The following is a 15,650-nucleotide window of genomic DNA, read 5'->3' as shown; positions in this document are numbered from 1 at the left end:
TGGATAGCAAAACTGTACTGTATATATGTAAGTTTCCACATGGAATACCCCTCCCCCCTCTACCTGAATGGATATTGTTTGTGAAAAAGCTGAGGTTTTAGCCTGCTAAATGGCATTAATTTAAAGTAAAGAAACGTTAATTTAAAAAGTAAATAAACTTTTTGCTCGTTTGACTCGCGCCCTCTGAACTGAAGTCCGAATGACATCAGGACTTTCCAGGGCACAGTGGCTAAGGGAGGGGGACGGCAACTCCTCTGTCACCACAAGGCACCGAGTCAAAAGGGGGGGAAGAGAAGAGACAGAGAGATTGGAAGAAGGGAAGGCGGAGATAAAACGGGCGAGGCGGAGACAGGGGGGGGAGGGGAGCCGGAGCGGCGAAGGAAGCGCGAGGTGTAGTTGGAGGCAGCTCGCGCCCGCTCGCCGCCGCCGCCTCCTCTTCTCCTACATGCCCGGCGACCAGCTCCCGTCGCTCGGTCCTGCGGGAGCAGCAGAGCCCCGGAACTCGCCGAGCTCGGGGGGCCCCCTCCGGGGACGGGGCGGCCGCCGCCGCCGCGCTCAGCCTCTCCACAGCCGCCGCCCGCCGCCCCGAGAGCACATGCAAGAGGGAAACGAGCAGACCGCAGCCGAGAGGTAGGAGAAGTCGGCGCTGCGCTCGCGCAGCCAACCGCCTGACTGGCGCGCGTTCGAATTTCACTCGGAGAGGGATGGGTTCGCGGCAGCCAACTTTTTGAAAAACGAGTGAGGGGGGGGGGGGGATTTGCTGCACGCGCCGAGGAGCGGTTGGAGCGCTCGCAGACCTGCTAGCTGGGAGGGAAAACTGAATGATGCAGATTGTCCGTGCTGTGACCTCACAAACCTTGAGTCATGGGGGGGACTTTAATTCACGTCAGTTGCTTTGTTGGCTTTTTTTTTCTACAGTTCTCACATGATTTTTTAACGTTTCCTCGTGGTTTCATAGTTCATCTGCTCTAGTCACTTATTTCCTAAGATTTAAAAAAAAACAAACCAAAAACCAACAACCCCAAAACCAAACATAAACAAATCTGAAAGACGCACACTTTCAAGCAACCGTATTTAGGTTATATCACAAAAAAAGAACTGTTAGATCTGTAGTGTACGTAGTGAAAAACAAAGTAATGACTCAGAGCAAAAAAATGCATAGACAATGGAGGTCCACTTGCTTCAAGAGAGATTTAGTTCAGTGTCACTCAGCAAGTGAAAACCGATTCGATACTGCTAAGAGTCAGACACATTCCAATATTGGCTTAACATTCTGATACTTGGCAATCTCTCTACTGACTCTCCCTAGGCCATTCCCCTGTAATTAGGAGCCTCTTATGGTTAGAGTGGGATCATCCTCTCCCAGGTGCACATTCAGCACTGCTGCTTGGTCTAAAGCAGTTGCCACTTTAATGATGGCCACCTTCTCTCAAGTCTCAACATGCTGCCTTTGAGGCATGTCCAGACCTTACCAGCTCTACAAAGCAAAGGATTTGACACCCCTGCTAAGCCAGAAGAAAACAGTGTCCTGAGCTCTGGGTCCGGCCCCTATGTTTGTTGTTTGGGTGTTGGGATTTGTTTGGTTTTTTTTAATAAATTGGCAGACATGTATTATCCCTGTTTGACTTTGTGGTGTTTTGAACATCCTGTGGTATAACAGAGAGACACATTGTGGCCCTTATTCTGTAACCAGTGCCTAAAGTTAGGCACCTATTTCGGAGGCGCCCAACTAGATAGGCGCCTATCTAAATTGAATAACAAGGTCAATTAAGCTTTTTAATCAGCACTATCAAGAAAGCATGATTCTGTAACAAGGCACCTCTAAAAATGTAGGCGGCCTTCAAAAAAAAAAAAAAAAGGCGCTATGTATGGTGGGCGTGGCTACATGTTAGGCGCCTTGTTGCAGAATCACTGCTCTTAAGCATGCTTAAGGGCTCAGCTAGGTGCCTGACTTTTAGTTGTGCCTAGAGCTGGCCTATTTCTTGGACGCCTCCAAAATAGGTTTCGCTCAGCGTGATTCATTAAACAGCACCCAATTTTACTTGAATCGCACTGAACAGTGACTAATTAGGCGCCTAATTTTTGGGCGCTTCTTATAGAATTTGCCCTACAATGACTACTTTGAAATCAGATGAAGCTCCCAAGTCATTACACCTGACTTAAGTACAACTCATACTTAAGAATGTGACTTCATTTGATTTCACTGAGCCGTATTTCCAGTGGCATAGACTCCTACACTTCTCCTGTAGCAGATTCAGGAATGATGCATGATACATTAAGAGCAGTGCGTGGTTGTGCATGCTGTAACTTAGCGGGAACACTGGTCTAGGGACAGTTGGCCCTTTTGTCAGCTAGAATCGGAGGTAAGCAGCAAGAAACAAGTTCTGAGTTAGGTTTTTAAAGCTGTTCTTAAGTCGTATTTGTATTCTTAACCTGGGGACTGCCTGTACTGTTTGATGTTTTGCTGTGGCATATTTAACAGAGCACCCAAGGATAATTACAGTCATAATAGATTATTATTTTTATCACTGTTAGTATAATAAATGAATACTATTAACCCTTGATTTAATGGACTAATTACAGGGAGGAGGTGCCCATTAAATTGAAATGACCAAAAATAATTAAATTTTATACATTTTGAAGTGCAATAAATCAGATTTCATTTTTTTTGTGTGTGTGTGTGTTCAACACTTTTTATTGGGTTTCCAAGAAGTAAATACAGAACAGAAGAAATACAAATACAAAAGGTACTTTTCACAGTGTATAACAGCAGAACATAGCACACTCAATCATTGCATACGTGAGTAAGAAGTCAAATAGTGTTCAATAACACTAAGCAAATCGTATAAAGTAAACATAGAAAGACAACCCAGTCAAAAAACAGGTATGAACGACAAAGGTCAAATTAGCTACAATATCGAGTAAGGGGTGACCAAATACTACAGAAAGTATGTAGGGTACCAGACTTTTCAGCTAGAGCCTTTTCATATTTGCTAGTCAGGCAAAGCATATTCCACCATGTGTGAAAATCCACTTTAGTGAGATCTTTCCAGCAATAGAGAACATTTTGTAACGCTAATGCTAACATAATAGTGATCAATTGAATTTCAAACTTATTGAAGGTATGTGACAGGCCTTGTGACATTAGAACAATAACAGAAGTGGTAATAGGCTCAGATATATTCATGACATCACTTATCATGGCCCATATTTTTTCCCAATACAGTGGTGCCTCACACAACGAACTTAATTCGTTCCAGGAGCAAGTTTGTTATGCGAAAAGTTCGTTATGTGAAACGCGTTTTCCCATAACAATACATGTTAAAAAAAATAATTCGTTCTGCAGCATAAAATATGCTAAGATGACATAAAAAAAGATAAATTTGTCAAAATGGTGAAAATGGTGGTCTTGCTGAGGCCAAACTCTTTGACGAGGTCACACTGTTTTACCCCACATTCACTCCTTCTAATTATTTCCCGTTTCATTTCAACAGAAATCACCTTCCTGCTTTTTTTAGAAGCCATGATATATAAAAAATATTGAGTTTATCTTAAAAGGACGACTGTATACAGTGAGAGAGGGCAGTTAAGCGCAGTGACTAACGACTGCCTGCAGTGCCTGCGCGGAAGGATGCAATACATTGGCAGCTCGGGCGACTTCGTTGTGTGAAACGAAGTTCGTTGTGTGAAGTTCGTTGTGTGAAGTTCGTTGTGTGAAACAAGACATGAAGTTTGTTGTGTGCAGCGTTCGTTGTGCGAGGCACCACTGTATAGGGTTAAGTGTTTACAGGTGAATATTAGATGAAGCAACAACAAGATTTTGTATTTAAAACCACAAATTTACTTATATTAGATATTGTGTATTGAGAAATATATACTGTACATGCATAAAGAAACATTTTGTTTTGGAATTTGCAACTTCTACGTTCCATCAGCTGTGTCATTATAATACACACACATCTGCTGGTAATTTGTCTATTAAATCTGAAAGCTATCAAATCAGAATCCATTAAACCGAGGGTTGACTAATCTTTTTTTTTCTCTACAGTAGCAGTGAAATGTAGACACAACAATTAAGTGCACTGTAGCAAATCTATAACTGTGTTAAGATAACCCTAACCCATTATAGAACAGTTGCATAAAGCCTCTTTTGAGTGCCAAAACTTAGGCATGACAGCTTACAGCAAGTCAATGGCAGGTACAAGCTGGCACCTAAGTGCACCTTGCAATGTACACGTCTGATGCTGTTCTATAAGGCAGAGATTTTCAACCCAGTCCTCGGGGCACACCCTACCAGTTGGGGTTTTCAGAATATCCCAATAACAAAAAGACTGATGGGAAAAATGATGAAAATCTCCAAAACAATCACAGCTGTGCCAAGTGGTGAAGGTGACACTACAAAAATGCAAAAAGTATTCATCCAAAAATTAAATGCAAGTGGAGAGAAAAAGACCTCCACAAAAAGGAGCTGAAATTTGCAGACATAGCTGCATTATAAGGAGCTCAATGGTGCAACCTTGCCTTGAGTATTGCGTTCAGTTCTGGTCTCCTTACCTCAAAAAAGATATAGCGGCACTAGAAAAGGTTCAAAGAAGAGCGACTAGATATAAAAGGGGATGGAACTCGCATACACTTATGTACCAGTGCGACTATCGGACATTGGGAAGATTATCAGAGTAGTTATGAGAAAACACACCTGCCACAGGATAGAAATATGTTGTAATATCTGTTTCCAAAAACACTGGACAACCGGACAAAAATAAAATATATTTATTTCTTAATAATGAAGGGTAATTCCAATCCAATCCAATCCTTAGGTTTATATACTGAATCATCCCCAGGTACTGGGGCTCGACTTGGTTTATATTATTGGTGCAAAGAGGGGAAAACAATAGATATAGAAGAAGAGAAGCCCAAGTTAATTGACCCAGCACGATACTGAATGAAATCAATTTTTGTATTCATCTAGAATAGATCTAGAGGCTGTTGGAAAAGATAGGTTTTCAGGGATTTAAAGAGAAGTCCAGTGACAGATAAGAACACTCAATAATATGATAAGTGTTTTTTGTCAGTACGAAAAAGCCATCTTTTTAAAATTTATAACTCTGCCTTATGATTTTTGTTTTTTAATGCCAAAGGTCGCAGCTTTCTCAAATTGGATTCCAATGGTCCATTTGAAATTCAGAGCTGTCTTTATTTGATACGTTCTTGGCCGCCTGTATTCATGCAGAGGTTCATTGCTGCTGCTGTATATGTGCAAAGCTAACCCCTTTGGAGACACTGTCCCTCTTCCTGTACCTCGAGAGAAGCCACCTCTTCTTTGAGTGCCCTTCAATCGCTGTGCAGAGTGTGCCACTTCAATGGGAGGCTGTGAGAGCCTAATTGGTCTTTAGAGAGCTCGTAATTACAGTTCTCCTTAGTTTGTGTACAGCACTTCTAGAATCCTCTGTCAGATACGCCAGTTCCATTGATCTCCTAAACCGTGCACTTCGACTACTGTCTCTTCTTTTGAAGGAATTTCCACAAGAGGAGGGGCCTAGGGCGGGAGGCAGGGAAACTAGGTTTCAGATCCCACTTTCCTTGTCTTTCTGACTTTGGGCAAGTCGCTTTTTCTCTCCCACTGCTTCATGTACTCAGGGGGGCCGGGGGACGACGACCTTTTACTGAAAAGTGCTAGAATCTGGGCTTAATGCAGGGTTACATTCAGTTTTACCATGTGCTAAGCCCATATCTTAACGCAGCACTTTTGGAGGATTTTTAAATGCATTTTTATTGCGGGTTGATCGTTAATTTTGTCTTGGGAGCACTTACTCCCTCCTATTTAAGGGCGCAAGTGGTCCCACATTAACTCTGCATTAGCCAGTATAAAGCACTAGTTGGTAAACGTTTCTGCGCCCACTCTCCATTCATGACCTGCTCCCTTTCAAAAAAATATTTAAAAAACCCAATGATGTGCAGGTTAGCATATGCAAACAGACAATATACCGCAAAACGCTTTTACTATTTCTCTGCAGTAGCCTGTTTGCATGTGTTTATTGCATATTAAAGGCTTATTGCCCTGTAGTAAGAGAATCCCTTGGGTTATATTTGAGAAGGACTTTTAATCTGATACAGTGGCATAGCGAGGGAGATGCACGCCCAGGGCAGCGGCGCCCCTCCCCTGCCCTCTTCACTGCCCCCCCACCTCTACACATTTCTTCCCTGCCCCCTCCTGCCATGAATGTGCCACTTCCCTTCCCCCCTACCTCTTTAATGTTCCTGGTGTGAGCAGCAACCCCCAAGCTGCTGTCGTGCCAACGGCGGCTCTTCCTCTGACATTACTTTCTAGGCATGGGTCCAGGAAGTGATGTTAGAGGAAGATCCAGTGCTGGCGCGACAGCAGCTTGGGGTTTGCTGCTTGCATCAGGAACGTCACAGAGGGACGGGGGAAGGGAAGTGGTGTGCATGCGTGGGGGTGGGGCAGAGAGGAGGATGGGTGCCTTTGCCTTCAACAAGACAGCGCCCGGGGTGGACCCCCCCTTACTATTGCACTCATCTGATATACCATCTATCTAAAGCAGTGTATTGCAAACTTGTGTGCTGTGGCACACCAGTGTGCCTCTTGAGATTTCTGGTGTGCCGCGGTAAACTGGGGAAGAGGAGAGGTGATGACTGTCTACAGGATGTGGCTCCCGCGAAGAGAGGCACGTTCTGTAAGCAATCTCCCAATGCTGGCACCTCTTCTCTCTGCTGGCCCTTCTCTCCAGTGCAGGTCTTTCTGCGCAAGGCCCGTTTGAAGGGCCTCTGCGCATGCGCTGATGTCACACATGTGCGTGATGTCATCACACTGACGCCAGCACACTTCCGGGTGTCTCGAGCCAGGGACACTAGGTTTAGTGTGCCCCGGCTCGAAAAAGTTTGCGAGATACTGATCTAAACATAGGTAGTTTTCAGTTTTAAAAATGTACATAAAAACATCTCCAATATAGAAAACATGACCACGGAGGCCTAGATTACAACTAACAAAGTAGTAAAATAAATTGGTAAAACACAATTAGTCCAAAAGGAAGTAAGGGAAAAAAATAACATAAGATAGACAATAAAAACAGCATGGCCAGTACCCTAACTATGTTGATGCTAGAGGGGAGGTTCTCAAGCCAATCCTCGACGTACCTGGCCAGTCAGGTTTTCAGCCTATTCACAATAATAAGAGAGAGTTTTATGCAGTACCTCCATTCTGTGCAAATCTACCACATTCATATTCATTGTGGATTTCCTGAACACCTGACTGGGTAGGTGTATTCCGAGGATCTCAGTGCAGTCGTGTGGCATTATACAAATATTTCAGCATCGTTCTGAATTTTACCTGCAAAGTTTCCGGCTGATTATCAGAAGGGAGGTCGTTCTAGAACAGTGGTTTCCAAACCTGCTCCTGGAAGACATCCCAGTCAGTCAGGTTTTCAGGATATCCACAACGAAAACTCATGAGAGAGATTTCCATGCAGTAGAGGTGGTGCGTGTAATTCTCTCTCATGAATATTCATTGTGGGTATCCTGAAAACCTGACTTGGCTGGGGTGCCTTCCAGGACCAAGTTTGGGAACTATTGTTCTAAATAGGATTGATGTGAGATGTCTAGACCAGTGGTTCCCAACCCTGTCCTGGAGGAACACCAGGCCAATTGGGTTTTCAGGCTAGCCCTAATGAATATGCATGAAGCAAATTTGCATGCCTGTCACTTCCATCATATGCAAATCTCTCTCATGCATATTCATTAGGGCTAGCCTGAAAACCCGATTGGCCTGGTGTTCCTCCAGGACAGGGTTGGGAATCACTGGTCTAGACAAATATGCAAATTTGATGGAACAGAAAGCAAATTTTGTTGAGATGCCTTATTTCTATCCACATTGTAAGCCACTGTGAATATGACTGAAAAGGTGGGTTGAACATCCTCCAATTATTACCGTACATTATTTTCTCTCTTTCTTAAACACTCTCTTTTGTACTTGTGTTTTACCCATCTTCTTTCATCTTCCTAAGCTGTTTTATATTATTTCAAAGTAGAAAAACTAGAAGCTGGTATAAGCAGTTTGAAGTAAAACCTTTTTTTTTTTTTTTAAACAAGTCATTTCTTGCTCTCATAGGTAAATAATGCAATGCATTTTTTTCTGGCTTTGACGCCCATTGTACTAAGGATTATCCTATTAGCGTCAGGAAAAGAAAGCCACTAGAACAGCCTGCACAAGCCCTGGAAGCTATATAATCTGCCTTTTGCTGGTAAATCCTGCATGTGTCATTCATGTAGTTTTAAATTTGTGCCATGGTGGCAGAGAAAGGAAGTGGTTTTATTTATTTAGATATTGATTTAGCTCACACATTTTCGGTAATAACTCAAGGTGAATACTAGGTATTATCCTGTCCTCGGAGAACTTACAATCTAAGGGGCTGTTTTACTAAGCTGCATTAAAACGTGGCCTATACTATTATTGCGTGGTTTTCCTGCACCCTAAAGGCCACTTTTTTATTATGTTTGTTTATTAAAAATTTGATATACTGCTGTTTCTTACAATAGATCACAGCGGTTTACAAAACTAAAACCAAAATAGAAAGGAACACCATAAAAACACAGGAAAGAATACTCATTCACAAAGATACAATTAACCTGGAATTTGTTGAGTTTTGAGGGGAAAAAAATCTTCTAATAAAAAAAATATAGCTTTAATATATATGAACATAGAGAGAATTATCCTTCCAAATGCTAACTCAAAAAATGACTTTTTAAAAGAGTTTTGAATGTTTTAAAATTCGATTCTAATTAGGAAGTTGGTCCCACAATGAAGGTGCCAAGTAAAAGAAGGCCTTCTGTCGAGTGGTCTCCTTTTTTTTTTTTTTTTTTTTAGCAGTCAAATTTTTATTCATACAATATGTGTATGACAAACAGCTAGTTATTCTATTGCTGCTGAGTTGTTGCTCAGAAAACGTTATGGCAACTAAATAAATAAGAACTGAAAGGATATATAGAGCCTTCTGGAGGATCTCTCTTCTATTTGTAATCTGCAAACATTCTCTGAAGCTCTTTGGGAAATGTACTGTTCCCATTCTCTGCTTGAAGCTTGTTTCTCTGCCCGGACCCATGCTCCTTCTGGCGGCTGCGGCAGGCACGTGGCGGGCTCGGGCCCCGCTTGCTGCAGTGAGCGCAGGACTTGGCCGTGATGGCGGGATGGTCCCGAGGCGGGGGCGGCGGCGGGGGCGGGGAGAGCACGCGGGCGTTGTTCTCCTGGTCGCGGATGGCATGCCGCAGGTCCCAGTTCTCCTGCAGCAGCGCCATCATCCGGCGCAGCTCGGTGTTCTCCCGCAGCAGCCCCTTGTACTCTCTCGTCAGGTCCGCTTCGCATCTCTGGTAGACGGGCTCCATGGGGGGCCCCGAGGGGCCAGCGCCACTCGGCCTCCGTGTCCTGCGGGGGCCCGGCGCCGCGCGCCCACCTCGCCTCCGCGGCCCGTCGAGTGGTCTCCTGACTGAGGGAATGACTGTTGTCTTGAAGTGATCTTAAGAGTTTGCTTGAGAGTATAAGGAATAGTTAAGGAATTCAGATAGCTTGGATGTGAAATGTATAAAGATTTATGTAGTTTAACCCTTTCAGGACCATAAGGATCGTAGGCCAATTTTTGTGGTTTTGACGACATTTTTATGGTAAAAAGGGCTTACAGATGCCAAAATATTGATTTTTTTTGTGAAATATCATTATTTTTTTTTAAAAAAATCACACTTCTGGCTTATGGGCAGTGTGGCAAGTGAATCTTCTCGTCAATCTGGCAACGACGCTAATGAATGAATGTCGGAACCAGTTTGTTTACATAAAGGCAGTATCATATGGAATCCGTACATATCAAATTTAGAACTGTAGACTATCCCAATCAAAATTTATAGGATTTTAAAGTTATGGGACAAATATGTCCCTTGGTCCTGAAAGGGTTAAACTATCCTATAAAATACCGGAAACCAATGATATTGTAAATAAAGAGGAGTACCCTAATAATTGGTGATTGCTTTGTTTTGTAGGGTCTGAAGCTGTCTCATATTGCATGAAGTAATGGCAGCATAAACAATATTAAAATAATCAAGTTTAGACATGGAAAAAGCATGTAATAAAGTATGCAAATTCTTCGGGCTTCTTTTATTAAGCCAAGCTAGCGGGGTTAACGGCCGCCACTTTTCATCACCCGCTAACCCCCGCGCTGGCCTAAAAACTAACGCCTGCTCAAGAGGAGGCGGTAGCGGCTAGCACAGCCGGCGGTTTAGTGCGTGGTATTGCGTGGGTTAATCCGCTAGCCCTTAGTATCAAAAAAAGTGTCTAATAGCCCAAATTGATCTTAACACACAGAATCCTCTTTTTAACACTCTCAGAAATCTGATCATTAAATGATAGATTAGAATCCACTATGATTTCTAAATGCCTAAGGGTTCCTTAGCATTTAGCGCATGCTAATCTTTCGCATGTGCTAAATCGGTTATCGCGCCTTAATTAAAGGACCCCTACATTTCCTAACCTTAGGTATCTTGTCTGCCAAGAAGACTAGGTGAAATATTAGGTTCAATTCCATGGCCTACTATCCAACAAGAAAAATATTTTTCAATATTTAAGAGTAATTATTATTATTAATAAACAAATTTTTTTTATTTTGCATTATGTCTGCTGGTTCTAAGTGGAGTACAAATCAATTCACAATAACAAAAATAATCCATTCATTTGGCTTGTTACAGTTCAGTTCCTTATCAAATCTCTCGCTTCAGAGTCCGCACTGCTAAATCCCCTCAAGTGCTTGTTCAAGGACAGAGGTTTTTAACCCTTCATCTGTCTGCTGTTAGCGAGGCTGTAAAATGGCCTTTTTCTGAATTAATTTCCCAATTAGCGTGTGGCTATTGGCACCTGAGCCCTTATCACTGTCTATTTTCTAGGTGCTAAGGTCTCGCATGCTAATTGGCATGATAACTCTCTAACCCCAAACACGACCCCTACCACGCTAAAAAAATAACGTATTTTTTAGTGCGTGGATAGCATGTGCCAATCCTAAAACTACTGTGGGATGCCTCAGCGGGTCCCTTGGTAGTGCCTTTTTAAGTTTCGGTAAGGACATAGGGCTTAATAAAGGGACCCCTAAATTTGTACTTAAGGCAATATTATTTACACCCCGGCTGTGGTGGTATTAGCTCGGATGCTCATTGCTAATACTGTCGCAGCCCTAATGCGACTTCGTAAAAGGGGGGCTTATTTATTTATTGAGATTTATTAACCGCCTTTTATAATGAGATTCACCCAAGTCGGTGTAGAGCGGGTATAATTCAACATAAAACTTGCAATGTTATGTTACCAACATAACAGTACAGTGGTGCCTCACACAACGAACTTAATCCGTTCCAGGAGCAAGTTTGTTATGTGAAACGTTCGTTGTGTGAAACGCATTTTCCCATAAGAATACATGTAAAACAAAATAATTCGTTCTGCAGCCCTACATTTCCCTCCCTCCACCTCACCTTATATGCAGAGTTTGCCAGCTTTCTTTTTCACCCAGCCGCACACTTTCAAAAAGCTGTGCACGCGCAGCTGCTGGAGTTGATCAATGTTCTCCTCTCCTGCAACTTCCGGTTTCCGGTTGCGTCAGAGGAGAAGATTGAACAACAGAGCATGCGCGCATGTGCTGCTCTTTGAAAGTGTGTGGCTGGCCGAAAAAGAAAGCCGGAAAACTCGGCATCTAAGGTAAGGTGGAGGGAGATGATGGAACACTGCATTCAGACAGGAGGGTGCTGCTGTTCCCGGCTCACATTAGGAAGCAGCGAGAGTAGTTCCGCCCCCCCCCCCGGGCCCCTCGGGCGACTTCGTTGTGTGAAACGAAGTTCGTTATAGGGAGCAAGACAAAAAGTTCGTTATGCGCAGCGTTCGCTGTACGAGGCGTCCGTTATGCGAGGCACCACTGTATTAGTAAAAGACCAAATATAAGCATAAATACAATGAATGAGGCAGAGTTAAGATCTGTAAATTGAAACTTAATAGCATGACTTAAGTGACTTGCCCCCAATCACAAGAAGCAGCAGCGGGACCTGAACGGTTAGGAACCATTTAAGCACATATAAAGCTGGCTTACATGTTTAAGCATACATGTATAAGTAACTATTTTAGAATAGATGCTGCCTCTGTACGGTGGTGGTTCACACAGATTTGGAGAAGGTGTGTTCTGGGTAATGTTTGGGCAAACCTTCAAATAATATGTGTAGAACCTTTTCTCATCATCATTTACACCTGCTTTGAGTCACACATAACTACCAGCTTACTCCTTGTTTGGGTTTTGGCTTGGGTTTAGGAGGAGAGCTTGGGGAGGAGGGGAATTGTGTTTGCCTTGGAGGACAACTTCTTCAATGGCTCCATGTAGAAATGCAGCTTTTCAAAACGCACCACTTATGTGTAAGTGATTCTACATATGTGTGCAAAGCCCCTGGTTATGCTGTGTTTTACACATTCTCCTCTATTTCTGTTGTGTGTTGTGCCAAATACCACTGTATACATTTAATAAAAGTATCCATGCTCAGGAAGCCTTTTCTCAGATGCTAGTGCAGATTTTGCACGCACTGACCTGGGCAGCTTGTAAAAAACTTCTCCTCAAAGACTTGCTTTCCCAAGCTTCTAACTCTCTGTACTTTTGATTCTTGTATACAAGTTCACTGCTAACGTTCCCCCTCTTTTACTAAGGCGCTCTAGCCATTTTAGCATTTGTTAAATATTAGCACATTATAAACGCTAACACATCCATAGACTATAATGGACACATAAGTGTTTAGCGTGCCCTGAAATGGCTAAAGCACCTTAGTAAAAGGATCCCATTATGTTGCCCTTAGCACAGGGCCATTACCAGAAATTAGTGCATGAACATTTACTGCCATCTATTCTGATATTTGGACTTTTAATTTGTTTTGTATTGATACCAATAAGTTATGTATTTGATATATCAGTTTGTATTTTGGGGGTCCAGGTTGACAATCAACTCTACAGTATATGGATCTCTAGATAAACAAAATAGTGAAATCTTCATTCATGTTATTAAGGAAACTTAGAACAATTAAATATTTTGAATATCATGTGCTTAGGTTAATCCTTCAATCATTAATATTCTTACAAGTAAACGATTCAAGTTCAGTCTACTTAGGTTGTTCTAGGTTCGTTTTTTCAGAGCACAGAGGCTACATTGACTTTTCTCAACGCATAGACATGAAAGAATTACACCACTTTTTATTAGGTTACATTAGTTTCCAATTGAGGTGAGGATAGAATTTAAAATTTACATGATAATATTCAAAATCCTATATGGCCATTCTCTAGCCTATGTGATATCCTTTGTACAGGTATTTGGGAATGAGACTTATTGTCTTAGAAAGCAGATGATGTGTTTAGCAACGATTTCTAAAATTAAATTGAATAAATTTTTATATTTACTATTTTGTACCAAGGGGTTAAGGTTTGGAATTCTTTGCCTACTACTGTAAGAAGGATTTATTTGATATTTTTAGGAAGGCAGTATAAACATTTTTATTTCAGAAGATCTTGATGAATTTTATGGTATATTTTTTTTATGGCAGAATGAAACCCCACCTTTTTGAAATAGCTTTCAATCCTTAACCCTCCTCCTCTGCCCTCCAACCCAGCCAACCCTGATTAACCGTTCCCCTTAACTGTATCCATGACATCTTGTTTGTCTGTCTTGTCTGTTTAGATTGTAAGCTCTTTCGAGCAGGGACTGTTTTCTTACTCTTGTTTCCGGTAGCGATTATGTCTGGTAGCGCTATAGAAATAATTAATTGTTGTAGTAGTAGTAGTATGGCGAGTTATTTTATAATCTGATAATGTCCTGGTCTCAATTATAGAAAGTTGTATTTGCCAGTGATAATGCTGAATTTCCTTGGAATTGTCCAAGTCTTCTTATCTGTAATCCACACACAATCTGAGTAAGGAAGCTGTAGAATATTAGAACTAATGGTACCAGAACCCGGTATGTGTTATTTAAGAAAAGCTTATAAGATAAAGTAAAATATTGTATTATAACTATGGCAAATCCAACATATAAACTGTCTGTGTGCCAATTAGGATAAAATTTGTACTGGAAAACTTGCACTGTAAGAATAACCAGGGTAAATTATAACCGGTAAACTATAAATGTATATTAGTATTAGACCCTTTAATATGTGTCTAGCTAGGAAAAAACTTGTATTGGAAACTTGTACTGAAATTATGGCAAATCTAGTGTAAATTGTAACCTGTTAACTATATACTATGTACGTTTAACCTGTAACCCGTTCCGAGCTCTTTGGGGACAACGGGATAGAAATCAAAATAAATAAATATGTTTTATGTATTTTTAGGGGTACACCATCAAAAGTGCGCAGGACAGTTGCACCCCGACAATTCCGCTCCATCAAATGCGCGCACATGAAGGGAGTGGGGATTTCAGGGTGCAATGGTAAGTGTAGTGGAGCCCCCTCCACTACACTTACCATTGCACCCTGAAATCCCCACTCCCTTCACGTGCGCGCATTTGATGGAGCGGAATTGTTACGGGTTTGCAGCAATCGAGTGCTTCGGCATCCTCCTGAAGGAAAGCGCAATTGTAGTAGGGGGATTCCCCCCCAAACCCCTCAGAGCAGAAGAGCGGAAAAGGGAAAGCTTCGGGAGGAGAGCGTGAGTTTAAAGTGTAGTGGGGGGTTCCCCCTATACCCTCCTCAACGGGAGCATGAGTGTCTTGGGGGGATTCCCCTTAACCCCCCCCCCTCTCTCAGAGCATAAATGAGAAGGCATAGAGGGCGGCGCACATTTGTCCTGCCTGCAAATGTCGGGGTGGAATTGTCAGCGTGCCAATGTCCGCGCATTTGATGGATCACCATTTTTAGGTGGTAAAGGCTCGCATGCTAATCCCACACTAGTCAGCTAGTGCAAGGCAATGTAGATCCGCTGATTAGATCGGAAATGTCCCCTGCCCCCAAGCATACACCTCCTAGAAAAATGTTCTAAAACTCTAGCCCACGGTTTTCGTGAAAGCACAATGATGATTTTGATATATGTTTTTGATGTACCAATTTTATCCTTTCCAGAATTTTCAAGAAATAAATCCTCGGGGGGTACTACATAGTTTATCTTTTTCTTTTCTACATGGAGACGAAGCTGCCCTCTACAACTTGTAAGAGGCCCTCTTAGTGTTTGCTGGTGGGATTGTTGTACTCTGTGTTTTGGGGGTTTGGGCTTTTTGGCATTGGTGTGAGAGCTGCTTTGTGGTTTGTATGAGCTTGCTGCTTTTATTTATCTAGCAGTTTTTATTTCAGGTGATAAACACAGGTTTCTGTAGCATCTTTTTGAGGAATGCAAATGACTATGTTGGATGAACGTGTCGGAATTTCTCCACGGACGTTTGAGATCAGGCAGTTTTTATCTACTGAAATTTCACTGAACGGCAAACCTTTTGAAAATTTCAAACAAATAATAAGAATTACGATATGAAACAGATGCCCAGCACACTTCAAAAATCAGTTGCCTAATATCCAAAATGCACAACGCAGCCCCTGGTAAGAGAGAGTTGTACATATATTTTGGAATATGGACTGCTAGTGAGGTGCATTCTGGGAGGCTATGGACC

General features: G+C 42.2%; 1 protein-coding gene across 1 annotated transcript in view; it reads left to right on the top strand.

The window, feature by feature from the left end:
* Positions 1–389: 389 nt before the first annotated feature.
* ARHGEF3 (Rho guanine nucleotide exchange factor 3) overlaps positions 390–15,650 on the top strand; it is a 208,846-nt gene continuing 193,585 nt past the window's right edge. Inside the window, exon 1 of the mRNA XM_033926553.1 lies at positions 390–630. Coding sequence (XP_033782444.1) covers positions 446–630 — 185 coding nt within the window. The 5' untranslated portion in view covers positions 390–445. The remainder of the gene's footprint in view (positions 631–15,650) is intronic.

Source organism: Geotrypetes seraphini, chromosome 17 (assembly GCF_902459505.1).
Source record: "Geotrypetes seraphini chromosome 17, aGeoSer1.1, whole genome shotgun sequence".
NCBI lineage: Eukaryota > Metazoa > Chordata > Amphibia > Gymnophiona > Dermophiidae > Geotrypetes > Geotrypetes seraphini.
Note: the sequence above shows the minus strand (reverse complement) of the source record. Positions and strands in the feature narration are given on the sequence as shown.